The following is a 26,198-nucleotide window of genomic DNA, read 5'->3' as shown; positions in this document are numbered from 1 at the left end:
AGAGAGAGAGAGAGAGAGAGAACTTTTTAATATTTATTTTTTAGTCATTGGCGGACAAAACATCTTTGTTTGACAATGCCAGGTGAGCGTGCTACCGCTTGAGCCACATCCCCAGCCCTTTTTTTTTTTTTTTGAGCAGAGAATGTCACAAAGGAATTGAGTAGCCTCCTAAATTGGCCAGGCCAGCCTCAACATTTTGATCCTGCTGCCTCAGTCTCCCTAATAGATTACAGGCATGTACCACTGTGCCTAGCTCTTTAAATATCTTTAGAATTTGCCTGTGAAGTTATTTTTCCTGAGAGGAATCTGATGGTACAGGCTGCTTGGTTAGTCAATGATATGGATGAAGTTGTTTACCAGTTGCAAAGTTCCCCAGAGTTCCCTCTAAGGTTATTGTTTGGGCTATAGTGACCTGTCTGTTCCACACAGCACCTGACCACTCTGAGGCTGCAGATGTGTGGGACAAAATTGGAAACCATTGTAGAACATTAGGGAGGACCAATGGGGCACCTATTCGTTCATATATATATATTTGTGCCAGGGATTGAACCCACTTAACCACTGAGCCACATCCCCCCCCCTTTTTATTTTTTATTTTGAGACAGTTCTTACTAGTTTGCATAGTCCTGCTAGGTTGCTGAGGCTGGCTTAGAACCTGTGGTCCTCCTGACTCAGCCTCCTGAACCTCTGGGATTACAGGTGTGGGCCACAAGGATCAGCTACCTATTCATTCTTTACTCAAAAAATGAGTTACGGGCTGGGATTGTAGCTCAGTGGTAGAGAACTTGCCTCTGATATGTGAGGCACTGGGTTCAATTCTCAATACCACATATAAAATAAATGAATAAAATAAAGGTCCATCAACAACTTTAAAAATATGAGTTGGGGGGCTGGGGTTGTGGTTCAGCAATAGAGCCCTCGCCTAACACGTGCAAGGCCCTGGGTTCAATCCTCAGCACAACATAAAAAATAAATAAATAAATTGGGGCTGAGGTTGTAGTACCGTGGTAGCACGCTTGTTTAGCATGTGTGAGGCACTGGTTTTGATCCTCAGTACCACATATAAATAAATAAGATAAAATTATTAAAATAAATAAATTAAATAAATAAATCAAATAAATAAATAAATAAGGGTATTGTGTCAACTACAAATATATATATATATATATATATATATATATATATATATATATATATTTGTGTGTGTTTGTATATGTATATATATATATATATATATATATGAACCAAGGGTTGTGGTTTACATCTATAATCTCAGCTACTCTCAGCTACTCAGGAGGCTGAAGCAGAGGATTATATGTTTGAGGCCAGCCAGCCTGGGCTATTTAGTGAGACCTTGTCTCAAAAAAGATGTAACTCAGTGGTAGATCACCACAAAAGTTGGGACCAGGTCCTGGGGATACAAGGGTGATGGGACTGACAGGGTCCTGTCCTTGTGAAGTCCATAGTCTAGTTGACACGACTAACATAAATAAGAGGATCTCACCAACACATTTCTGGAGTGGGTACCATGATGGGAACGTGCCCCAGGGGAATGCAATCCGTGTAGGAGGTGGGTGGAGGGAGTATTTGAAAAGCCTTGCGGCTGTCCCAAAGTGGCAAATGGGGCTGGGGCTGGGTGGTAGGTAAGGAGGAGTTTGGCCTGTGAGGGTGGGAGCAGAGCCTAGGGAGGCAGTTCCCCCCAGAGGGAACAGTGGGTGATGTCTAGAAGATCCTTGAGTCAGCAGGTGAGATTTTGAAGGGCTGATGCGCGGCAGGAGGAGGACGAGGTGTGGGGTAGGAGGCTTCTGTAGAGGTAAGCGGGATGGTTAGAGCAGGGCTTTGTCAGCTAAGAGCCAAGCTAGGGATTTCTCAGCAAAAGGAGCTCTTTCACCCTCTCCTGAGAGCGCAGGAGAGGAGTGAGCAGGGGAAGGGTCCAGTTAGAAGGTAGCCGAGGATGGTATAAGGGGCGGAAGGTCAAGTCGAAAGGCGCCACTCGCGATGGCCATGAGGAGGGATCAGTAGCCGTAGGATCAAGGTCGCCCTTCAAGGCAGTGAGACTCAGATTCTGCTCCAGAGCTGGAAAGTGAGAGGCGGCGGCAATCAGAAGGCGCAGAGCCTGAGGTTGACAGATGTTCTTAGGGACACAGAAGGGAGAAGAATGGAGATAGACAAGAAGATGGGCTCTGGGTTTTTCTGATAGAAGGGGAAGGGTGCAAGTGGACAGGAGGGTCCAGAAAGATAAAGATGCTAAAGGAAAGCCAACTGGGTAAGTTATCTGAGGAAGTGGAGTAGAAAGTGTGTGGGGGGAGCAAAGAAGTAAACGGCTCTGGTGAAGGAACCCTGTGGAGGTAAGACAGTAAAAAAAAAAAAAAAAGAAAAGAAAAGAAAATGAAAGAACTAGACTAATCACCCAGTGTGCTGTCCCAAAGTGGCAAATGGGGCTGGGGCCGGGCGTGGTGCTCCTTCCTACGGAGAAAGTTGCAGCCTCCAGGCAAGGATTCATTCCCAGAAGGTTCCAATAGGAGAGGCTATAGCGAAGGGGCACAGCGGAAAAGCGGGAAACTGATGATGTTAATGGGGTGTGTTATCAGGGGATGTCTGGAGGCTCTGTGCAGGTTTGGGCTGGTCCCTGAGGTTTTGAACCCGTCCTGCCTACCCATCCCCTTCTCTATGTAACAGAAATGCTGTTCACTCACTAGATCCAGGGCTCAGAGCTAATGCACCCGGCGCCCCATCTCACCGAGCCCCCAGAAAACCCCAAAGAGTGAAAGCGCCTTTCCGCTATTTTACGAGTAACGTAGGTGGGACTCAGAGAGGGCAGCCTTTCACCCAAAGCCACACAGGAATCGGTCCTTCTCTCAGGGGAGTACTCCCTGACCAGGGTCCCCGCGCCACCTAGGCTCCCCTCTGGGAGGAGTCGGCACGAGCCCCTCCTGCTCCCCGCCCTCCGAGGGGCGGCCCGGGGGGCGGGCGGAGGAAGTGAGCGCAGCGGGGAGGAATGTGAGCGGGCGGGGCGCACCGGCCCGGAGCAGCGGGGACAGCCGGCAGGCGGCGGGGTCGGCGGGCGCGGCAGGCCGGGCGGGTGCGGCAGACTGATTGCGCGCGATGCCTCACTTCACTGTGGTGCCCGTGGACGGGCCGCGGCGCGGCGACTATGACAACCTCGAGGGTCTGAGTTGGGTGGACTACGGGGAGCGCGCCGAGCGGGAGGAGTCGGACGGTGAGGGCTTGCCGGGCGGGGGCCTTGGCGGGGTCGCGGGGCGGCCACGAGGAGCCGGCTCCCGCCGGTAGTGGGACTTGGCGCGCATACGTCGATGCCGGCTTAACTTTTCTTTCTCTGCGCCGCCGCCACTCCCCGCTCCGCGCGTGCAAACACGATTTTCCTCTGCTCCGGGCGCGCGGGCCAGGTCGCTCTCCCTAGCCCAGCTCCTCCCCTGCGAGCCGCGGGCGGGGGCTGCAGACGTGGCCGCCCGGGGAGGCCAGACAGCAGGCCGCCCGGCCCCGGATAGCTCCGAGCCCGGGTCTCCAACCTTTTCCTTTGGGAGTATAGCCAAAGCCCCAATTGCAGCCCCTTCACCTCTGTAAACGACCCCCATCCTCTTGTCGCCTTTGCCTGGTGATTCCCTCCTTCCCTTGCCCTCCCCTTCCTGTGTCTCCCTACTCTCTAAACTCTCAGGCCCTCCCCGAGAGAAGGGTGTGCCTGCTGAGGGGGCCTTTGGGTACCTGCCTGTAAGTCGTCCCTGTTGCCCAGGCCTAGATCTGTAGGTACAGTGGGCATCTGGGGAGCATTCACACGGGGCCAGGCTTGTCTAGGCACTTAACGTGAACCGACTCGTTTAATCCTCCCTACCTTCCTTGGGACAGATGCTGTTACTTGCACTTAGGAAGGAGTGACGGAAAGTGTGGGGAGGTTATGAAATTTGCAGGGAGGGGGGTTGTTGGGGGGGGTATTTAAACCCCCAGGGGAGATTCTAGCACCTTAACTCTGAACCTGGGTGTTAGTGCTGGTCCTGGAGGTGAGTGTCTCCTTTCTTCCAGGTTCCTGCCTCTTCCCTTGCTCCTTTCTCCATCTCCTCTCCCAGAAGGCTCAGGGTTTCACTCAGTCAGACGGTGTCCTTGCCAGCGGCCACTTTTGGAGTCCTGCTGGAAACTTATGTCTGTCTGTCTGTGCACTGTGTACTGGCATATGCATGTGCAAGTGTGCTGCTGTGGGTATCAAGTTAAAGGCAGGGTCAGGTCAGGGCATTCTCATGGCCAGTGTATCCTGCAGGATGGTGATATGACTGATGACAAATGCCTATAATGTCTGGGACTGATCATGATGGAGACATTTAAGAAATTCATGTCATTGAGATGTGTCAGGTGATATGATCTTGACCTCTGATCTGTCTTTGATGGTGATATGACTGAGCTGATCCATGCTGATGCGAGTGGCTGTGCGTTTGTATTACCTGACTGCCATGTGTAGAGTTGGCACAGGCCAGAGGGATGGGCTGTTGGACATTGTGAAGGTTTTTCAGGCTTGACAGCTGTGTGAGTACCCTTTGCCATTCCCTTGTCTGTCCCTAGTCTTGTTCAGAGAGTCAGAGCAAGAGGCAGCATCCCTGCTCCCCTGAGCCTGGAAGGACCTCTGTCCCTGGAGGCTGGGCTAGGCTGCATCCCTGATTCAGTGGGCAGGCAGAGCTGGCTTAGCTTCTGCCTGCCTTAGCCTCATCCAGCCAGATCCCTCCAAGCAAGACCAGCTCCTCCCACTAGGTCCTTTCCTTTTCCTCCTCCTCTTGCTCCTTTTCAGCCAGACCTTGACTGTGTTTGCAGTATGGGGGACACCCTGAACCCTGGTGAGTGATTTTTTTAAATATATTTTTTAGTTGTAGGTGGACACAATACCTTTATTCTGTTTTTATGGGGTGCTGAGGATCGAACCCAGTGCCTCACTCGTGCTAGGCAAGTGCTCTACCACTGAGTCACAACCCCAGCCCCCCTGGTGAGTGATTTTGATCCTTCTTGGTGGGTACTGCAAAAGTTCAGAGGGCTGAAAAACAGTCAAACTCAGGTCCATCTCCTGGGACCCCTAGCTGAAGGCCTGCCCTCTACTCTGAGGGGTCAACCAGCCTGTGGGCAGGGGCTCGGGAGGTCCTGAAGGGGCACCTCAGGCAGATGCCTTTGTGCACAGGGATCAGGAGGATCACCTGGATCCTTACCTGTTACTGGTGTCTATACAGTTGCTGGTGGGAACACACCTGTGTCCCTCACAGGCAGGCCTCATATCCCGGCCATACTAGGGGTCTCAGGTGGCATGTGAGCAGCTTGGGCCTGGCAGGCATGCCCAGACGTGCCCTGGAATTTTTGGAATAGCTGAGGCCAGAATGGGCAGTTTGAATCTGAGGGCAGTACAGACATCCAGTGTCTGCTTAGACCCTCTTACGTTTCCACAATCCCACTGGAGCTGTCCCTAAGCAAGGTTTGGGGAACTCCAACAAGTGCTTACTGGGTGTCTGGCAGCAGATAGTCCCTTTTCTGATGCCTATGGGCAGTTGGAAAAGCATGTGTTACTATCTGTACATAGAATAGGACACACAAGGCAGCACAGAGTATCATTTTCACATGGGAGAGGCCAGGAATCCAAAGCAGACTTCTGGCCATCTGAGCACCCAGAGGACAGGATGTGCAAACTCTGGCAAAATTGCATATTCTAGACCTCTTCTTTACCTTCAAGGATCATGCTACACCTTGGGGTGTATCCTGGATGGACTGGGGTCTGGAGTAGGAATAGGGAACCTACAGCCAAGCCCTCACCTGGCTCTAGTACCCTGTATCCTGGTCTGACAAAATTGCATTCTCACTGGTCAGCTGTTAATATAAAGGGCAGTGTTACTGGGTTTTTAGATTTTTCTTGTGACTCCTGATCCTGTGTAAGCATCAAAGTTATAGCAAATGTCATAGGGTGTGAGGGTGTCTGAGGAGCTACATGACCCCACTGGGCTTTAACATGCCTTGGTGGGATGACTTTCTGGCTGCCTTTGTCTACTGTGTCATTGACATTGACCTATATGCAATCATTGAACATGTGACTGATCTGTTTGGCCCACTTAACTAGTCCGGATTGCTGGATGAAGGAAATACACTGCTTTCATATGCTAAGGCAGAACTGACTTTACCCCAGAAATTGTCACAGGCACACTTTACCTATCAGTCTCCTTGAGTGATAAAGAATCCATAATGCAGCCCCTGCTAAGTGGTTGTAGGCTTGGGGAAGCCAAGTTAAACCACACACTGATATCAAGAGGATGTTTCAGATGGAGAAGGATGCATTAGTCCACGTTCTCAGCTGCAAATGAGAAATGAATTGTGACCTATTTAAATTAAAACATTGACAGTCATGGCCAGCGCATGACCCAATCACACCACTAGTCTGGGTTGGTAATAACACTTCTATTACTGCGTCCATCTGGGGACACCGTGCCAACACACTTAAAATCAAAACTGCATACTTCTGCAGAGCATGGTGGTGCATGCCAGTATCTCAGCTACTCAGGAGGCTGAGTCAGGAGGATCACAAGTTTGAAGGCAACCTGGGCACCTTAGCAAAATCTTGTCTCAAAAATGAAAAATAAGGGCTAGGGATGTGGCTCAAGCGGTAGCGCGCTCGCCTGGCATGCGTGCGGCCCGGGTTCGATCCTCAGCACCACATACAAACAAAGATGTTGTGTCTGCCAAAAACTAAAAAATAAATATTAAAAATTCTCTCTCTCTCTACCGCTCTATCTCTCTCGCTCTCTCTTTAAAAAAAAAAAAATGAAAAATAAAAAGGTCTGGGGATGTAACTCAGTGGTAGAGTGCCCCTGGGTTTAATCCCCAGTACCCAAACAAAACAAAACTGTATGCTGCTTCCAGCAAACACCATGGATGGCTTCTTTGAACCTAAATGTCTACAGCCCATTTATTGTGAGACCTGAGTCAGTGCTGCAGCTACCAGACTTCATTGGGGTGGAGGGACACTTGGCATCTAGAAAAGAAGTACTTAGTGTCTGTTGCCTGTTTGTTGGAAAACTGGGATTGTCACCATGAAGCTCACAAGAGACAAAATGTAGAACAGGGAAGAGTACGAATGATGGGATGCCAGGAAAAAGCAGGCAAGCTTTGGGAGGTGAGATAGCCTTACCAAGGGGGAAGAATAAAATGGGGGGCCCTGGTGGCACATTCCTGTAATCCCAGCGGCTTGGGAAGCTGAGACTGGAGGATCGCAGGTTCAAAGCCAGCCTCAGCAATGGTGAGGCGCTAAGCAACTCAGTGAGACTCTGTCTCTAAATAAAATACAAAATAGGGCTGAAGGTGGACTTAGTGGTTGAGTGTCCCAAAATTCAATCCCTGGTGCCCCCCACCCCCAAAAAATCATTTTGGTTGCTTTCTGCCAGGTTTCCTTGGATCTGAGGCTCAGTCTCACCAACCTGAGGGGTGGGTGGAAGCTGGTGTGGGCCTCTCACCTGTTTTGATGCAAGCAGGAGGAATCTGCAGACCAAGGAGCTAATGCCCTGGGACCCTATGAACAGTCCATGCTTCTATCTTCCTTCTTTCCTCTTTTTCCTGTTTGCAGTGCTGGGAATTGAACCCAGGAGTGCACTACCACTGAACTACATCCCCAGCCATTTGTTTGTTTGTTTGTTTATTGGTACTAGGGATTTAACCTAGAGGTGCTCTACCTGTTTGTTGGAAAGCTGGGAATGTCATCCCCCTTTTTGAGACATTAAGGCTGGCATTGAATCCTCCATCCTTAGCCGTGTGTGTCACCACGCCCAGCTACACTCCTGTATTTCCAGACTATACAATCTAACATTCACCCACCAGCCTTATCTTTCGCAGATGACCTGGACAACTGGCTCCCACTTCTGCTTACTGTACAGCTAGGGCTTGTCCCCGCCTCCCGGCATGCCTTGGGCCACCCTCCAGGGTGCCCCCTCAGGTGCGGGTCATGGTGGGGTAGCTAGCAGGCCACCTGCTGGCCATGGCAGCAGAAGGCGCTCTGTGTGGCTTTCATCTATCTGGAGAGCAGTACCCCGGTGATGCCTGACAACACCGAGCCCTTGGCATGGGGCACTCTGGGTGCTCCAGATAGGCCTGAAAAGGGGTTAGGGGTTATGCGAGGGCTGGCTGAGGCCAGGGCCTGCCCCCTCAACAGGCCCCCACCCCTCGCCTTACACTGGGGTTTTCATACCTGTACCCTGTGTTACAGGGAATGATGGGCTGGGTTTTGATTACTGGCTGCTCTTGGGTTACCCTGACTCTTCAAGGAGGCCATTAGGTGTGATGGAGAAGCTGATGCTCAGCCTCTTAACACTGTGGCCTCCAAAGTGGTTTACAGAAAGGATGTTTTGGGCACTGGCCTCTGAGGAGGGGTACAGGCTGCATGCTCAGGAGGCAGCCCTAACTGGGTTTCTTTCCCTTTCTCTCCACAGGACAGAGTAATCACAGAGAGAGCAGCCCTTTTCTTTGCCCCTTGGAGGCTTCCAGAGGAAGTGACTACTATGACAGAAACCTGGCACTGTTTGAGGTAGTTGAGGAGCCATTTTGGGCCACAAATGTGGCAGGCTGGGAGACAGACCGAGGCCTGTCAGGGGCCTCTCATCTAAGCATGCAGGCTGGATGGTGACTCTTCTTCTGCTCTCCCCTTGTCTTGCTCCCTGTAGTCAGATAGTGGTTCCTGTGGCCCTTCAAACTGAAACTGCTTTCCCAGAGGCCATTTGCAATTCTGACCCCCATTGCCATCTCCTGGGCTGTTAACCTTTGCCTTCCTTGCTGCCCCCTCAGCAAGGTGACCACCCCCTGAGAATTTCTTTTTTCCCTGCACTCCCAGTTCTCCGCCTGTGGGCTCTCTCATAGACTCTGTGTCTTTCCTGGTTGGTTCTTCCAACTCTGTCCCTGGTCCTTCTCCCTGAACCTGCTCTTGCCCTCCACATCTGCAAGCTCAGTTGATACCTCTTTGAAAGTTTCCCAAATTTGTGCCTGAACTTATATTTTAGCCTTTCCATACTCAAGCTGAAAAGTAAGATATGGATTTAAGACATGGTTTAGGCTCCTAAACTTTTTTTTTATAATTTATTTTTTAGTCATAGGTGGACACAATATCTTTATTTTATTTTTATGTGGTGCTGAGGATTGAACCCAGTGCCTCATGCATGCTAGGCGAGCACTCTACCTCTGAGCCACAACCCCAGCCCCTAGGCACCTAAACTTTGACCCACATATTCAGCTGCTGAATAGTGTAGGCTTCTCAATCTCCACATGTCCAAAGGCCTGTATATTTATTCTTTGCTCCCAACCAACCTCCCTGTGTGTAGGGTCAGAAAAGAGCTGTCAGATAGTGAAAGGCTAAATGTGGATAAGAAACCAGTGGAGAGATGGCACTAAGAATGAATCAAGGGCAGGGAAAGCCTAGACCCCCGTGGGAGTTGGGGGTCCTGAGCCCAGGGTACCTCCTGACCAAGAGCAACAAGGTTCTGCAGTAAAACCTTTGTCCTGGCTTCACTTTGAGGATGATGGCCCAGCATCCCACTTTGGGATTGAGGTATGTCAGTCACAGGAACCAAAGCCTGGGGTTAGACCATTTAGGAAGGTCAGACAACAGAGACTTCAGTTGTTCCAGACATCTTTTGTCTGCCTTGGTCCCTGAGGTGACTAAGGTGGCTTTTTTTGTGGGCAGTCCAGGGTAGATATGAATCCCAGAGGCTCAGCCATCGCCAGTAGGTGGCCAAACAGAGCAGATAGGATGAAGTGTGCAATTTGCCTGTCTGCCAACTGTGCCTGCCCTTCTTTTTCTCCCCTGAGGCGGGTGGTTTTCACAAATGGGCTGGCAGTGATTGCAGCCAAGGTGGGGCAGAGAGAAGCCACCACTGGGCTGGGCCTTTCAGTGCCACGTGCTGGGGTGTGGTGCCCACACCTGCTCAGTTGGCTGGCTTGGGCTTCCCCCAGCAAGAGCTGGGATCAGGCCCAGGCCTGCCTCAGGGCCTGGCATGGAGCCAGAGTCCAGGCTGCTGGCTACATATAGGTAGCCTGGCGCTGTCCTGGCCCATTGCCATATTGCCCCGTGGCTTTGTTTACAGGAGGAACTGGACATCCGCCCAAAGGTGTCATCTCTTCTGGGCAAGCTTGTCAGCTATACCAACCTCACCCAGGGCGCCAAGGAACATGAGGAGGCTGAGACTGGAGAAGGCTCCCGTCGGAGAGCAGCCAAGGTGAGCCAGTCAGGGTCATCAGAAGGGCCACACTTAAGATGACAGACAGAACACCATGGAATATACTGTTTTCCCATGTGGTGTGCGCACGCCAGGGCATGTGGATGCCAGGTGAGGTAAGCATGAGAGTGGGCACTGAATGTCTTGGGCTCATAGGGGCTTTAAGTGGTGGGCTAAGGAGGAACTACTGAGGGAGGCCCTCAGAAATGACAGTGGGTGAAGCTGGGCATAGTGGTGCAGGCCTGTAATCCCAGTGACTAGGGAGGCTGAGGCAGAAGGATCAAAAGTTCAAGGCTAGTCTCAGCAACTTAGAGAGGCTCTAAGCAACTTAGTGAGACCCTGTCTAAAAATAAGAAAAGGACTGGGGATGTGGCTCAGTGGGCTCAGTGGTTAAGCACTTCTGGATTCAATCCCCAGAAACAAACAAACAAACAAAAATTTTAAAAGAAGGAAACGACAGTGGGTGGACTGGAGGTGTAGGTTTAGCTCTGGTAGAGTTTCATCAGCACTTCAAGAGAGACAGAAAGAAATGACAGTGGGAACAAGAGCTCCTTGCACTCAGCCTCTAAGAGTGACCCCATCTTCTCAAATGTTATACTCACAACACAATCATGAGATGGAAACCTGTAGCCTGTAGTCCCAGCTACATGGGAGGCTGAGGCAGGAAGTAGCAAGACCCTGTGTGGAAAAGAAAGGAAGGAAGGTAGGGAGAGAGAGAGAGAGGAAGGGAGGAAGGAAGAAAGGAAAGAAGGAAGAGAGTATGGGTGGATTTGAGATGTGGCTCAGTGATAGAGCACTTGCCTAGCATGCATGAGGTACTGGGTTCAATCCCCACCACTGGGAAAAAAAACAAACAAAAAACCTATGAGATAAGTCATTCATTCTTTTTTTAGCTCCTCTGAGTCCTGCCCATTGCCTATCTAGTCCCTTGGGCCAGCCTCCTGACTCCCTAAGCCTGGCTTCTCTCCCACTTTCATCTTCATTTCTCAGATGAGGAAACTGAGTGACAAGGCCTTAAGTAACTTGCCCAAGGTTAATGCATGATGCTGGGAGAAGTGTTTGTGGATGTACTGTGAGGTATGTGATTGTGAAATACCAGATCACTGGCATCAAATCAGGATGGATAGCCTGGGGGCTACACAGCCTAAAGCAAGTGACATGACTCTCTTGCCCCTAACCAAGGCTCCCACAGCCCCTGGGTTGCTTAAGTACCAGGTTGTGCAGGCATGAACATGTGATGGAGCCTGACACTTCCTTGTAAAGCACATCTATTCCTTCAGCCCTCCTCTCTATTTAGGATGATTTTTCTATCTTGCTCAGCACCTGTATTTGATGGGCCTCAGTTTAACTGAGGGCTGGGGATTTTTTCAACGTTTTTGTTTGAAAGTAAGGGGTCCTGCCGGGTGCAGTGGCGCATGCCTGTAATCCAAACAGCTCAGGAGGTTGACTGGAGGATAGCAAGTTCAAAGCCAGCCTCAGCAAAAAGCAAGGCGCTAAACAACTCAGTGTTGACCCCGTCTCTAAATAAAACACAAAAATAGGGCTAGGGATGTGACTCAGTGGTCAAATGCCCCAGAGTTCAATCCCCGGTACCTGTCCCCCCAAAAAAGTAAGGGGTCCTCCCTTTCCACCTCCTGTCTCTCTGAGGTTTGGGAAGTAGCTGCACTTGGAAGGAGCTGGGGTCTAGTCCTGGCTATACTGTTCTCTTTGGAGGTCAGTTGAAACAAAAGGAACTCCAGACTGGGATAAGCCAGATCACCAGGCTCAGACTTGCTCCTGAGATTTGGGCCTTGCTGGGGTGGGTCCAGGAGAGAGGATGCACCAAGCTAAAACACATCCTTCACCTGGCGCTTCCAGGAGACAAACAAGCCCACCCTTTCAAGAGGGCAGCTGATATCTTGATTGTACAGAACTAACCTCCACCTCTTCAGCTGGTTGAGATTTTGCTGGTATATTCTGGAATAAAGATAGCAGAGAACTCTATCTCTGGCAACCCCTATGCAGCCTTGCAGGAGGAGTCTTAACTTCTGAGAGTGTTGCCCACAGTGGGTGACAGGATCAGTGGATAAGAGTCTCATCCCTGTCCATTGAGGATGAGTCAGGAATGAGAGTAAAAAGGCCCCCAGGAAAGGCTAGTGCACATCTCAACAGAAGCATGGGAGGGAAGCATGAATTGGTGAAGGGCTGTGGTCCTTTGGCCTAATGGGGAGCCTGTGAGGATACTAGGGTCTAGCCTCAGCTCAGTTACCCATCTGACCTTAAGGTGAAGATATGAGAGGGAAGCTGAGGCTAGACCCTAGTATCCTCACAGGCTCCCCAGCCTTAGTAGCTGGGACCATGGAGGAAGGAGGAATCTAGTCAAGTACATAGTAGGAAGCTAGGGAGCTGTGGACCTCACCCAGAGCAGCTCTGAGCAGGGGCCTCAGAAAAGAAGGTTTGAAGCAGGAAGGGTGGGCCTCCAACCAGACCATGCCAAGACCCAAAGGCAGCCTCTCCCTGGCAGTCACTTTGGCTCTGGCCCAGTGACCTTCTGAGGCTGCCAGAGGTTATTTGGGGATGCAGAAAGCATTTCCGGTCCTGCCCTTTCCCACACTGCTCTTTTCTCAGAATGACTCAGCCTAGGATGGGGGTGGGACTCAGAGTTCTTGCTGCCATTATTCCAAAATGGGTGGTATCCTTTGAGAAGGGCTTGGACAGAGCCTAGATGAGGTGTATCTTTCAGAAGGAAGCTTTTGTTCTTTCCTAGACCCTCCCAAGTTCCTTTAGCCTGCACACAGACCCTGCCCCAAGCCAGAACCCTTCAGAATGCTTCTTCTGGCATGTAGCTCTCTCCTGACCCCTCCATCCGCTCTGCAAGATTTTCCCAACAGGATGTCCAGGGACTTCTAAGCTGTCATTCACTGGGTTTAGGAGCACCTTTGGGGGATCTGTAGGGTCTGCTGGTGAGAGAACAGTAAACAAGTCTGCCACAGTATGATAATGAGTCATACTAACACAGTAATGTGACCTGTAGTGACCATTATCATAGAAAGGTATGTCAGATGCTGAAAGATTGCAGGAGGAGCACCAACTCCACCCAGCCTAGGGGGAGCTTTCTGGAAGAAGTGACAGTTAAACTTCTGATGGTTTCACTGAAGAAAGAGTTTTCTAGGCAGTGAGGCAAGGCCATCCTCCCTGGCAGAGCCTAGCACATGCCCAGGTTCCAAGGCTCAGAAGAAGCCATGTGGTATGGAACTGGGAATGACAGAGGAGGTGATGGGGTACATCTGTCAGCTCAAGCCAAGGAATCTGCACCACACGCCACACACTGTATTATAGAACAAAACAGGGTTTTCAACAGGGATGAGGGGATTGTACTTTGTTATCAGAGACCTACTCTGGCTGCAGAGTGGGCTAGAGTGTGGAGAGGTGGGCAAGTGTGGGAGGATATCACCTAGTGCCCCAGTTTACTGCCCTAGGGGGACTAAGGCTGAGACAAGGAAGCCTAGTCTCTGGATAGCAGGGAGGTAGAATGGGCAGGACTCCATGTCCATCTGGTTAAAGTGGGGGGATTGGAAAGAGGGAACAAGAGGGAAAATTTCTTGGATTTTGGCTTAGGTGATTTGGGGCCTGTTCAGAGAGAACGTGAGGACCTGAGATAGACCCCTTTTCGCAGACATTTAGCAGAGGAGAGGAAGGGGAGGAGGCAGTACCTTGAGGAGAATTTAAGTTCAAAAGCTCACTTGTGGGGTTTTAGAAAGAATCAGGTTTCATAACCTTCTCAATCCCAACTGTCTTGCTGTGTAGAGTTAATAGAGATGGTCATGGTAATCCCAGCAATTTGGGAGCCTGAAGCAGGAGGATGACAAGTCTGAGGCCAGCCTCAGAAACTTAGAGAGGTCCTAAGCAACTTAGGGAGACTCTGTCTCAAAAAGTAAAAAAGGGGGCTGGGGTTGTGCCTCAGCAGTAGAGCGCTTGCCTAGCATGTGTGAGGCCCTGGGTTCGATCCTCAGTACCATATAAAAATAAATAAATAAAATAAAGGTATTGTGTCCAAATACAACTAAAAAATAAATATTTAAAAAAAATAAAAAGGAACTGGGAGGGCTAGGGTTATAACTCAGTGGTAGAGCTCTTGCCTAGCACATGTGAGTCATTGGGTTTAATCCTTAGCACCACATAAAAATAAATAAAATAAAGGTTTTGGGTTGGGATTGTGGCTCAGTGGTAGAGCACTTGCCTAGCATGTGTGAGGCACTGGGTTCGATCCCCAGCACCACATAAAAAAACTAAATAAACAAAATAAAGGTATTGTGTCCATCTACAACTAAAAAAAAAAAATGTATAAAAAAGGGGAACTGTGAGCATAGCTCAGTGGTTAAGTGCTGCTGGGTTCAATCCTCAGTACCCAAAAAAGAAAGTTAATAGAGACATTCTAGCTATACCCCGACTTCTGGGGCTGTGGGTAGGCTGGTGTTATACACTGGAGCATGTGGGTACCCCACTACAGGTAAGGGATGACTAAATGACTAGGGAACTACCTTCCGTAGTGCATCTGTGCCCCTCTGATGCTCTGTGCCACCTCTTCTCCTGCCCATATAGGCACCCAGCATGGGCACACTCATGGGGGTGTACCTGCCCTGCCTGCAGAATATCTTTGGGGTCATCCTCTTCCTGCGGCTGACCTGGATGGTGGGCACAGCCGGGGTGCTACAGGCCCTCCTTATTGTCCTCATCTGCTGCTGCTGTGTAAGTAGCCTGGTGGGTCACGGATAGACTGAGCAGGGGCCATGGTCACCCTACAGATCCCACCCATCTGAGCTCATCCAGGGCTCATCCAGGCCCTCCTTTCCACAGACACTGCTGACAGCTATCTCCATGAGTGCCATCGCCACCAACGGTGTGGTTCCAGGTAGGTAAGGGAATGGGGCCCAGAATCTGCTTTGATTTGTCTGGGAACCCCCATTCTCCTCCACCCTTAAACAGTTCCCCAGTGGGATCCCAGTCCCTGACTTTCACTTAGGAGCCTAACAGAGTTTGAGACTGCTGTCATGTTTTGTTAGTATAAAAATAATACAACCTTCCCCCAAATGGGCAATGTTCATTTGTCATAGGAAGGTTTGAAAGGGCAGGAAAACAGAATGAAAAACTGAAAGCATTCATAACCCCACCATGCTGAGTTCATTACTATTAGGCTTTCAGCATATGATCTTAGGGTCTTATAAAATATCGCTCTCTCTCTCTCTCTCTTTCTCTCTCTCTCCCTCTTCCCCCCTCATACACACACACACACACACATACACACACACATATGTACATATAAATGTATATATAATTTCTTTTTGCTGTATATATAGATATATACACATACATATATATGTTGGAAAGTGGGTTTTGTTTTTTCAACAGAGTATAATTCACTATAGTAGGATATAACCCAATTTATGTGATTATTCTCCTACCTGGGTATTCTACTTTTTCACTGTTATAAATATTATTTTTGTGAACAGCCTTGAACACTAATCTTTGTTCATATCCCTGAAGGTTCCCTTAGCAAAATCCTAGGGGTGGGATTACAGTATGAAAGGGATTGACTGTTTTTCAAGTTTCTTGATTCCTGTTCCCAGGCCTTCATCAGAGAGGTTATATCAGCAGCAGATGTACTCAGCAACATGGAATCACACTTGTCTCTTCACCTTCATCACCCTGGGGCCTAGTGTTGACTCTCTCAGTCTTGCCAAGGGTGTTAGACTGTGAGAAGCACAGACTAGGGCCAGAGGTTTAACCATGGACGCTCACATGGTAGCAGGCTTATGCAGGGACACAGGGGCAAAAAACCCGAAAAGACTATAATCCTACCCTAATCTATGAATGGGGAAAGCAGTCCTGTCCTTTTGAGTGGTTGTGAGGGCTTATCATGAGGGAGACCCCTTGAAAAGCACTGACCTTGACCTGTGCATACTTTCTCTATTGTAGCTGGAGGCTCCTATTTCATGATCTCCCGCTCACTGGGTCCAGAATTTGGAGGTGCTGTGGGCCTGTGCTTCTATCTGGGAACAACATTTGCGGCAGCAATGTATATCCTGGGGGCCATTGAGATCTTGCTGGTGAGTCAAGCTAAACCCTCTGTAATCCAACTTCTTGTTCCAGACCTACATTGCTCCACTAGCTGCCATTTTTTACCCATCAGGCTCTCATGACACACATGTCTAAACACTTCCCTTGGATTCCACACAGAAGGCCCAGGCTGTTTGTGCTCCCCTGCTATCCCTGGCCAGGGCCTGGGGTCATACCACGGGAGGCATCAAAAGAGAAGGATCTCTGCTCAGGCCTGTTTCCCCCTTTACTTTCATGCTAGTCTGGGCCAGGCAAGAAATTGGCCTGGCTGTCTTCACTTTAGCCTGGATATGTCACCTATCTGGGTACTGTTTCAGCCATGGCAAGCAACCAACCAACTCTTGCATTTAGTTGAATGACAGATCTTGGGTGGTGACATAGAGACTAACTACTTCCTGAGCTTGGATGGCTCTGGCCAGTTCAGTCTCCTAGAGCTCTATGCCAGCGCCCTTCAGATTCAGCTTCTCCTTATCCCTAAGTCAGAGTGAGCTACCACAGGATGCCTTCTGGAGATTGCAGAAAGTAATCTAGGGTGCTGTGCCCAATTCAGCTTCCCACTCTCCACTGAGGAAGCAGAAATGTACAGGGTATGTGGGCAGCAGAGTGGCAGGTACTTTCTCTGGGGATGAAACAGTAGAAGATATTTAGAGAGACTGACTTTACTATTCCCACCTTCCAGTCCTCTGCTCATAGTGTGAATCTTGTGCCTAGCTCATCTGTTTTTTGTTTTCCATTTCTCATATTTCTTCTACATTTATAATTTGGAATTCTTCTGTAAGGAAATGTGTCCCTTTTCCCCAGTTTGTTTGTTTATTCAACCATGTAATTATATGGACTTTTGGATATTTATTTTGTTCCCTGGGTTTTTGGTTATAATTCAATACTACCACTATTTATTTTGTTGTTCAAACATTCTACTTAGGCTCTTCCACTTCAGGTTGGTGTCTATGTCTGGATCCTTTCCTTTCTAAAAAAATAATGACTTTATTGAGATGTAATTCACATAACATTCAATGCACTACCCAGTAAAAGTGTACAGTGCATTGGTCTTTAGTATATTCACAGGGATGCAACCATCACCACAATTTTAGAACATTTTATCACCCCAAAAGAAACCCCATCAGTCATCATTCTCCATTCTCCCCCAACCGTCATCTCTCGGCAACCACTAATTTGTTTTCTACCTCTAGATTTGCCTTTTCTGGACATTTTGTATAATTGGAATCATATAGTATGTGGTCCTTTGAGACTGGCTTCTTTTAGATATACTTTTAAAAGAAAACCAAAATGATAGGTTTCACACTCCAAATAGGAAGGTTGAACCCTCTGTAATCCATCTTCTTGTTTCAGACCTACATTGCTCCACCAGCCGCCATTTTTTACCCATCAGGCTCTCATGACACGTCAAGCGCCACCTTGAATAATATGCGAGTATATGGGACCATTTTTCTGACTTTTATGACACTGGTGGTATTTGTTGGTGTCAAGTATGTGAACAAATTTGCCTCACTCTTCCTGGCCTGTGTGATTATCTCCATCTTCTCTATCTATGCTGGGGGCATCAAGTCCATTTTTGACCCTCCCGTGTTTCCGTAAGTAACTCAGGCTTTTGTCCAGACATTACCTTGTCATCCCTTCCAAGTAGACTGCCTTTGATGCCCTGGGTCCCCAAGACTGTAGGGTGGGAATGGACTGGGTCCTCTAGCTCAGCAGGTGGTGATGCTTCCATCCCTGCAGAGTGTGCATGCTGGGTAACAGGACCCTGTCCCGGGACCAGTTTGATGTCTGCGCCAAGACGGTTGTGTTGGACAATGAGACAGTGGCCACCCGGCTGTGGAGTTTCTTCTGCCACAGCCCCAACCTTACCACTGACTCCTGTGACCCCTACTTCCTGCTCAACAATGTGACGGAGATCCCTGGCATTCCCGGGGCAGCTGCTGGTGTGCTCCAGGGTGGGTCCTCCCTCCCATGATCCTGTCCCTGAGCCCACAGGCTGAGCAGGAGAGCAGAGCACAGAGCCGTCCTTGTGTGGCCAGCTCGGGAATGGGGGAGCAGGTCTGGCTGCCTTCCCAGCTCAGCAGTGTCCTCTCAGCCTGGCTCTTGGCAGCTGAGTTTCGGGTGAATGGAGATTGGCCAGCATCCCAGCCCTGCAGAAGCCCCTGGAAAGTTCTGGCAGCCCCTCTTCCTCTGGCCATCAGCCCCTAATGCCACCTGGGGATGTTCCCACAGGGGCCATAAAGGGCTTTTGTCGGGAATGCAGGCGGTGGTGGGGCTCGTTGATAATGGTTTCAGCCACCTTTGTCTATCAGACTTGTAGCTTGGATAGCTTCCTCCCTGCAACCAGAGAAGCCCTGTGGTAGACGCTGTAGCCATCAGGCTGAAGCTGTACCCAAAGTCCCCAGCTTCTGGCTGATCTGCCCCAGACTACCCTGGGGAGGTCCATGGGGCTGTGTTGGTGATGCTGCTGCTTCCGCAGAGAACTTGTGGAGTGCCTACCTGGAGAAGGGCGAGTTCGTGGAGAAGCGAGGTCTGCCCTCCACAGACGCCCTTGGCCTGAAGGAGAGCCTGCCCCTGTATGTGGTAGCTGATATCGCCACATCCTTCACTGTGCTGGTTGGCATCTTCTTCCCCTCTGTAACAGGTGAGCCCCTTTTGCCCACCCACCCATCCCTGCCACCAGTCCAACCTGGGGAGCCCCTGAGGGAGTCTCATCTGTTTTTGGAGGCATCATGGCTGGCTCAAACCGCTCCGGGGACCTCCGTGATGCCCAGAAATCCATCCCGGTGGGAACCATTCTGGCCATCATTACAACCTCGCTTGTGTGTATCCTTTCCCAGGCCTGAAACAGGGAAGAGGGGACCAGGAGGCACTTGCCTACATGTACATCACCAGTTGGCATGTATAGACACACTATACACGCATCCCTCACCCCCTCGTACACAGGCACACACCGGGGGGACACATGCACATACCACAGTACCCTCAGCTATCTGCAGGCTGTGGCTGGGGCAAGAGCCGCTAGGGTCCTGTGTGGGGATGAGTCTGGTTACAGTGCAGTGGAGGCCTAGCTTCCTTGACTCTGTGTAGACTTCAGCAGTGTGGTTCTCTTCGGCGCCTGCATTGAGGGTGTAGTGCTCCGAGACAAGTGAGTGAGCTGTGCCCCTCCCTGTAGCAATAGCTCAGCCTTTGCCTCCCCTCATGCTAGACCCTGCACATGGTCGCAGACATTTCCTCAGGCTGCTGGCTGCCAAGGGTAGTCTGTGCCATCAGGTGGATCAGGCCCCTCCAAGAGTTGGTTTTAAGAGGATGGCAACATCAGGGTCAGGGCTGAGATGAGGGTCAAGGGTAGGGGCTGGCATTTGGCCTTTTCCACTGAAGGTAGAGCTCTGTCCCATTTAGCCCCTGCTATCCCTCACTCTGGGTGGCCCCACCCAGGACTTGGGGGACTCCTTGCCTAGAACATGGTCTGAGCCTGGCCCCTGCAGGTATGGCGACGGTGTCAGCAGGAACCTGGTGGTGGGCACATTGGCCTGGCCTTCGCCCTGGGTCATCGTTGTTGGCTCTTTCTTCTCAACATGTGGTGCTGGCCTCCAGAGCCTTACTGGGGCACCTCGTCTATTGCAGGCCATTGCCAAGGACAACATCATCCCCTTCCTCCGGGTGAGCCCTTCTATATCACCCTCACATGGTTCTGGACATAGCACTGGCTAGGGAAAGAGGGAATTTGGATGCAGCATTGTCTGCCCACAGGGGCACCAAGGCCAGGTGGCCATCCATAAGGAGCTGCTGAGAGCTGCCCTGGCCCTGTGTACTGTTGGCAGAGCTTCTAAGACCCAGAATCCTCATGAACTATGGCTCATCCAAAGAAGGGAGGCCTGGAGTGATGGAGTCAGGAGAAAGTTGTGACCTCCCATGGGGATGGCCTGAGCCCCAGAGAAAGGGCCTGGGGATAATGGAGGCCAGGCTGTGGCTTGGGGTCCCAAGTGTAGGAGAGGGTGGCAGGAACAACTCCTTTTCTGGTGCCTACAGGTGTTCGGCCATGGGAAAGCAAATGGTGAACCGACGTGGGCACTCCTCCTGACTGCACTCATTGCTGAGCTGGGCATCCTCATTGCCTCCCTCGACATGGTGGCCCCCATTCTATCCATGTGAGCTGGGGGCAGGGCAGAGTAATGGTCTTGGTAAAAGCTTCCTGAATCCCAGTAACTTTTAGCAGGGGACCCCAGCACCTCCCCATGATCCTTTCTGGTGTTGAGGGTGCAACTGTGTGCCAGGCTGTGTGGGGAGATGTTGCTTGGCAGATCTCAACCTACCCCTGCATTCTGGAGATAGCATGGCACCTGCAAAGGAGCTGTAAAGAGACCAACAGGCCCCTCGCACTACTGTGGGGACCTTCCAGAACAGGAATCCAACAGATTCTCCCACTGCTGGACAGAGAAGCACCTGGTCCTTTGAGGCTTGATGAAGCCATCACTTCACCATTCATCATTTTCAAAGTTGTTTGCTCTGGATTTTTTTGCAGTACTAGGGATTAAACCCTAGGCTGCTCTACTACTGAGCCACATCTCCAGTGAGATAGATTTTATATATATATACACATTTTATTTTGAGACAGGGTCTCACAAAGTTGCTTAGGCTGGTCTCAAACTTATGATCCTCCTTGCCTAAGCCTCCTGAGTAGCTGGGATTACAGGCATGCAGCACTGTACCTAGCTCAAAGTCGTTTGCTTTTAATATTCTGGAAGCACCTGGACAAATGCTTTTTGTTACAATTTTAGTCCTAACCCAAATGAATGTGCATTTGTGCCAGTGCTGTGCAGTTGGTGATCTACACGTGGAGATTTCTAGTAATTCTTGAGGCAGAGTTTCTTCAATTGCTATTTTCACCTCTGCCCATGTTGGAGTCATCACACACTCTGCTCCATGGCTGATGGGCTTTGTTCTTTTGAAGGGCCTGACCTCCTTCACTCCTCAGCCTGTAGACTTGACAGGGCTTCCTTCCCTGCAAATAGCCTCCACCCTGGCTGCAGCCAGGCCTGCTGTACCTGGGCTGTCCTCTGCCTCCAACTCAACCCATCCCTCACACCTCAAACGGTTCTAGGTACAAAGCCAAAGGACACTGCTCAGCCTTTTATTATGTTGTACTTAATGGCAGATCCTGATGGGACTCACCTCTCATGGAATCCCCTACCCCTAGCACCCCACTCAGGAGTCTTCCTGCCTCCAATCTACCATTACTCTCTATCAGCTGAGTGTAGAAGTTGGTGCCCCCTCCCCTTAGCCATCTTTTTGGCTGCCTACCTGGGAGGGCTCATACAATCAGCCTTACCCATGTCCCAGATTCCTACTCCCACAGCAGCTTCTCTCAGGTGTCTAATCCAGTGCATTCATATGTCATCTACTCTTGAATCTGTTCGTCTTTCCCACGTGTGACAGCTTCTTATCCACTGGTCATCCAGGCCAGTATCAGCCAGCCAATCTTCAGACACTGAGCATTCCTCAGCATTCCTTGACACCATCCTATCCCAGCTCTCTACTTGATATCCTGGGGCCCTCATCCCCTTCTAGCCTTCTGTCAGGGATCACTGGTCCATTCTCTTCTGACATGGGTAAGGCTGGCTGTAAGGATATGGGCTCCCTCATCCTCTTCATGGTTTTAACAGGTACAGCTTCTCAAACAAGCAAACAAAATGCCTCTTTTTGTTATTTAGGAAATCTATAACATGGACATGGGCAAGGCCAGCTGCATGTGTCTCCTGACACAACATGGCTCCAAGGACACCTTCTCCGCATAGTCCCATCTTCCTGAGGCTGCAGGAGTGGGTGCTGTGGGGGTGGGAGGACCTGACTGTGTCCATGCAATGAAGGGAAAGACATGGCCTAGAAGGTCCAGGCTCAGCCTGACATGAGGTACCCGGAGATACTAAGGAGGTTACTCTGTACCGACCAACTCCCTGTGCTGCAGGTTCTTTCTGATGTGTTACCTATTTGTGAACCTGGCCTGTGCTGTACAGACACTCCTGAGGACCCCCAACTGGCGGCCCCGGTTCAAATACTATCATTGGTAAGCTAGACCCTTGAATCAAGTTCCCTGACATAGGAGGTAAGAATGACAGGGAGTCTAAGAATGCCATTCTGAATGAAGTTTTGAGTTTGCTGGGCAGTGGTTACTCTTGAAACACTATGGGGAAGGAAATTATACCCAGATTGTGACTTGGGACTTCACAGGGCTACCAGGGCATGGAATGGGTTATGGCCTAGGACCCTACCAGTCTTGCCTTGATTCTACCGCTCTCCTCACTCTGTCTTAGGGCGCTGTCCTTCCTGGGCATGAGCCTCTGCCTGGCCCTTATGTTTGTTTCCTCCTGGTACTATGCTCTGGTTGCCATGCTCATCGCAGGCATGATCTACAAGTACATCGAGTACCAAGGGTGAGTGAAGGGATTGTCAATAACCTATATGGCTGGGGGTTCCTGACTAAGAAGTGGGATGGTCTAAATGGTGAGTTGTTGAGGAAGCAGGGCCACTTTTGGTATCTACCATGAGTGATAGGACTGGAAGGCTCTGACTCAGGGCCTAACCTCTTTCCATTCCTGCATTCATATAGTCAGAAATCCCTGGTGAAGGGCTGGGATTTAGCTGGGAGGTATAGCTCAGTGGTAGAGTACTTGCTTAGCAAGTGTGATGTCCTAGGTTCAATTCCCAGTACCAGCACCACCAAAAAATAAAATTCCCTGGGTGGCACCTGGAGCTCACAAGCTTGTGGCATCTGCAGGGCTGAGAAGGAATGGGGTGATGGGATCAGAGGCCTATCCCTGAGTGCTGCCCGCTATGCGCTGTTGAGGCTGGAAGAGGGACCTCCTCATACCAAGAACTGGCGGTGAGTTCACACCCAGTCTAGCATGGGCCATCTCAAGGTTCTTAGGGAGTGCTGGGAGGGTAGGAGCCTCCAGATGTGCTGGATCCCCATCCCTAGTCCAGTTTCCCCCTCCTTGGGTTGCTAAGGATGCCCTCCTGCTTATTGTACCCTTGGATCTACACTATCCAAAATATGAGAGCCCATGTTCTGAGAAGGGAAGAAAAGAAGGGGTGCCCTGAAAAGGCCTGATCGTGGTCTCAAGCTGCCTCCCCATCTGGCCACTGCAGGCCTCAGCTCCTGGTGCTGTTAAAGCTGGATGAAGACCTTCATGTGAAGTACCCACGACTCCTCACCTTTGCCTCTCAGCTTAAGGCTGGCAAGGGCCTGACGATTGTTGGCTCCGTCATCCAGGGCAGCTTCTTGGAGAGCTATGGCGAGGCCCAGGCTGCTGAGCAGGTGCCTGCAGAGGGTGGGGAAGAATGGAGTCAGACCAATGGTATCTGGGCTGCACTGGCTTGTAGAGGAGGGGACCAAGCCTGGCCAGCCAGGTAGACAACACTGCTGCCCCTTCAAGCTGGAACAAGAGAATATAGTTGTCCCATCTTGAAAACATTGCCTCTGGGTGGGTAACTTGTTCCAAGCCCTCCTCCACTTCCAAGAAGTTATGTGCCCGAGAGCCCTAGAAGATTGCCCAGAAGAGGGACACTGGTGGCCTGACTTCCTGACACTACTGTGTTCCCCACAGACAATCAAGAACATGATGGAGATTGAGAAAGTGAAAGGCTTCTGTCAGGTAGTGGTGGCCAGCAAGGTGCGTGAGGGGCTGGCCCACCTCATCCAGTCTTGTGGCCTGGGTGGCATGAGGCATAACACCGTGGTGCTGGGCTGGCCCTACGGTTGGCGACAGAGTGAGGACCCACGTGCCTGGAAGACCTTTATTGGTGTGTGAAGGGCCAGGGGCCAGGGTCATGGGGTGGCAGAGGCTTGAGGGACACAGGCTGATGGTCAGTAGTGCTCCTTTTCCCCAGATACAGTGCGCTGCACCACAGCTGCCCACTTGGCCCTGCTTGTGCCCAAGAACATTGCCTTCTACCCCAGCAACCACGAGCGCTACCTGGAGGGCCACATCGATGTGTGGTGGATTGTACATGACGGTGGCATGCTCATGCTTTTGCCCTTCCTGCTGCGCCAACATAAGGTAGGCCAGGTGAATGGTCTTGGGTGAGAATGGCTATGCTCTTGGAGGACTACATGACACTGAACCACCCCCCTGTTCCGTTGCCATAGGTTTGGAGAAAGTGCAGGATGCGCATCTTCACAGTTGCCCAGATGGATGACAACAGCATCCAGATGAAGAAGGATCTGGCCATCTTCCTATACCACCTCCGCCTTGAGGCAGAGGTGGAGGTGGTGGAGATGGTGAGCTGCCTACCCCACCCTTGCCTTCAAGATACCAAGTGCCATGCAACCACATCTTCACAGCCTCCTCTCTCCCCAGCATAATAGCGACATATCTGCATATACCTATGAGCGCACACTGATGATGGAGCAGCGGTCCCAGATGCTGCGGCAAATGAGGCTGACCAAGACTGAAAGGGAGCGTGAAGTCAGTGGCTGCCTTGGTTCAGGCTGGGGGTGGGTGGGAGGGTCAGGCCTTTGGAGACACCATCCTATGGGGACATCAGACTGACTCATCCTGGCCCTACCTAAGCCAGTGCCCATTTCCTGGAGGCAGAGTAATCATGTCAGGCCAGTCAGGCCCTCCTTTTCTTAGGGTGCCCAGGCCATCTCCTCTGTTCTCAGGCCCAACTAGTCAAGGACCGGCACTCAGCCCTGCGGCTGGAGAGCCTATACTCAGATGAGGAAGATGAGTCTGCTGCAGGGGCCGATAAGATCCAGATGACATGGACCCGGGACAAGTTCATGACTGAGCCCTGGGACCCCAGCCATGCCCCTGACAACTTCCGGGAGCTGGTTCACATTAAGCCGTGAGTGTAGCAAATACAGACCCAGCTTTGTTGGGCCCTGGGGAAGAGGCAGTGTGGGACAGACAGGCTGGGTTGGGTGGGCAGGGACAGAGGCTTCCTTTGCTAGATTCTGGTTCTTTATGTCAGAGACCAGTCCAATGTGCGGCGTATGCACACTGCTGTGAAGCTCAATGAAGTCATTGTCACACGATCCCATGATGCCCGCCTAGTCCTACTGAACATGCCTGGCCCACCCAAGAACAGTGAAGGTGATGAGAATTGTATCCCTTTGTGGAGAGGCAGGCCATGGGGAGGTGGGCAAAGTGTGAGGTCAGGCCAGGAGTTTTCCTCCTGGGGTGCCCTTGGGTGGGGGTGGCCCTGATTGCCCCTTGGTCCTGCTGCTGCCTCCTTGACCTGATGCCTATAGACATGGAGTTCCTTGAAGTGCTGACTGAGGGCCTTGAACGGGTGCTGTTGGTGCGTGGTGGTGGTCGTGAAGTCATTACCATCTATTCCTGAGCCCAGTGTGGTCTTTCTTATGGCCTAGAGTGGGGGTATCCAAGGCAATAGCCCCCACCTGAGCACCTACTTGCCAGTTCTGCTTTGCCCAGCCTTGCCTTGGGCCAGCTTTGCTAGGTCTCCTGGGAAACCAGGTCTGGGCCTGGCAACAGAGATGGATTTGAGTTCCTGTGGGACCTTGGGAGGTTTAGGGACTTTCCTCTCCAATACCCCAGTAGGATGCCCTGGCTAAAGACGACCGGTGGGGGCTGATGTGGGTTTTAAGGCCCAGCCCAAGAGCACTATTTATTGTATATTTATTGTTTGGATGACACCATTTGGGAGAAGGGGAAGGGCAGAAAGGGCGGGGGTTGAACTCATCCTGCTTGCAGGAAGACCTGGCTCAGACTACTGTGGGCAGGGACCCCCATTAAACCAAGTGGAATGGAGCTGGCCGAGCTAAGGCCTGACTTTCTTCAATAAAACATTGTGTACTTCTGGGCCTCCCGCTGCCCCTGCTCTGTTTCCCTTGGTGCCAGTGGAAGAGGG

General features: G+C 50.9%; 1 protein-coding gene across 2 annotated transcripts; it reads left to right on the top strand.

Annotated features, from left to right (window-relative positions):
- The first annotated feature begins 3,021 nt into the window (after positions 1-3,021).
- Positions 3,022-26,153, top strand: Slc12a4 (solute carrier family 12 member 4). 2 transcript variants are annotated; one of them, XM_027953905.2, is made up of 24 exons: positions 3,022-3,220; positions 8,454-8,548; positions 10,098-10,229; positions 14,811-14,957; positions 15,066-15,120; positions 16,185-16,315; positions 17,676-17,917; positions 18,063-18,277; positions 18,802-18,966; positions 19,050-19,148; positions 19,413-19,470; positions 19,811-19,985; positions 20,355-20,473; positions 22,291-22,389; positions 22,637-22,756; positions 23,101-23,205; positions 23,472-23,640; positions 23,930-24,125; positions 24,213-24,382; positions 24,472-24,603; positions 24,683-24,790; positions 24,988-25,172; positions 25,299-25,432; positions 25,579-26,153. In XM_027953905.2, exons 1-24 carry the CDS (start codon positions 3,106-3,108, stop codon positions 25,668-25,670), a joined length of 3,258 nt encoding a protein of 1,085 aa, XP_027809706.2. In that variant the 5' UTR covers positions 3,022-3,105; the 3' UTR covers positions 25,671-26,153. The 2 variants fall into 2 exon arrangements, with proteins under 2 accessions (XP_027809706.2, XP_071460961.1); XM_071604860.1 differs by lacking the exon at positions 3,022-3,220 and adding an exon at positions 7,451-7,960.
- Positions 26,154-26,198: the final 45 nt, after the last annotated feature.

Source organism: Marmota flaviventris, chromosome 18 (genome assembly GCF_047511675.1).
Source record: "Marmota flaviventris isolate mMarFla1 chromosome 18, mMarFla1.hap1, whole genome shotgun sequence".
Lineage (NCBI taxonomy): Eukaryota > Metazoa > Chordata > Mammalia > Rodentia > Sciuridae > Marmota > Marmota flaviventris.
This window is presented reverse-complemented; position numbering and strand designations above follow the sequence as displayed.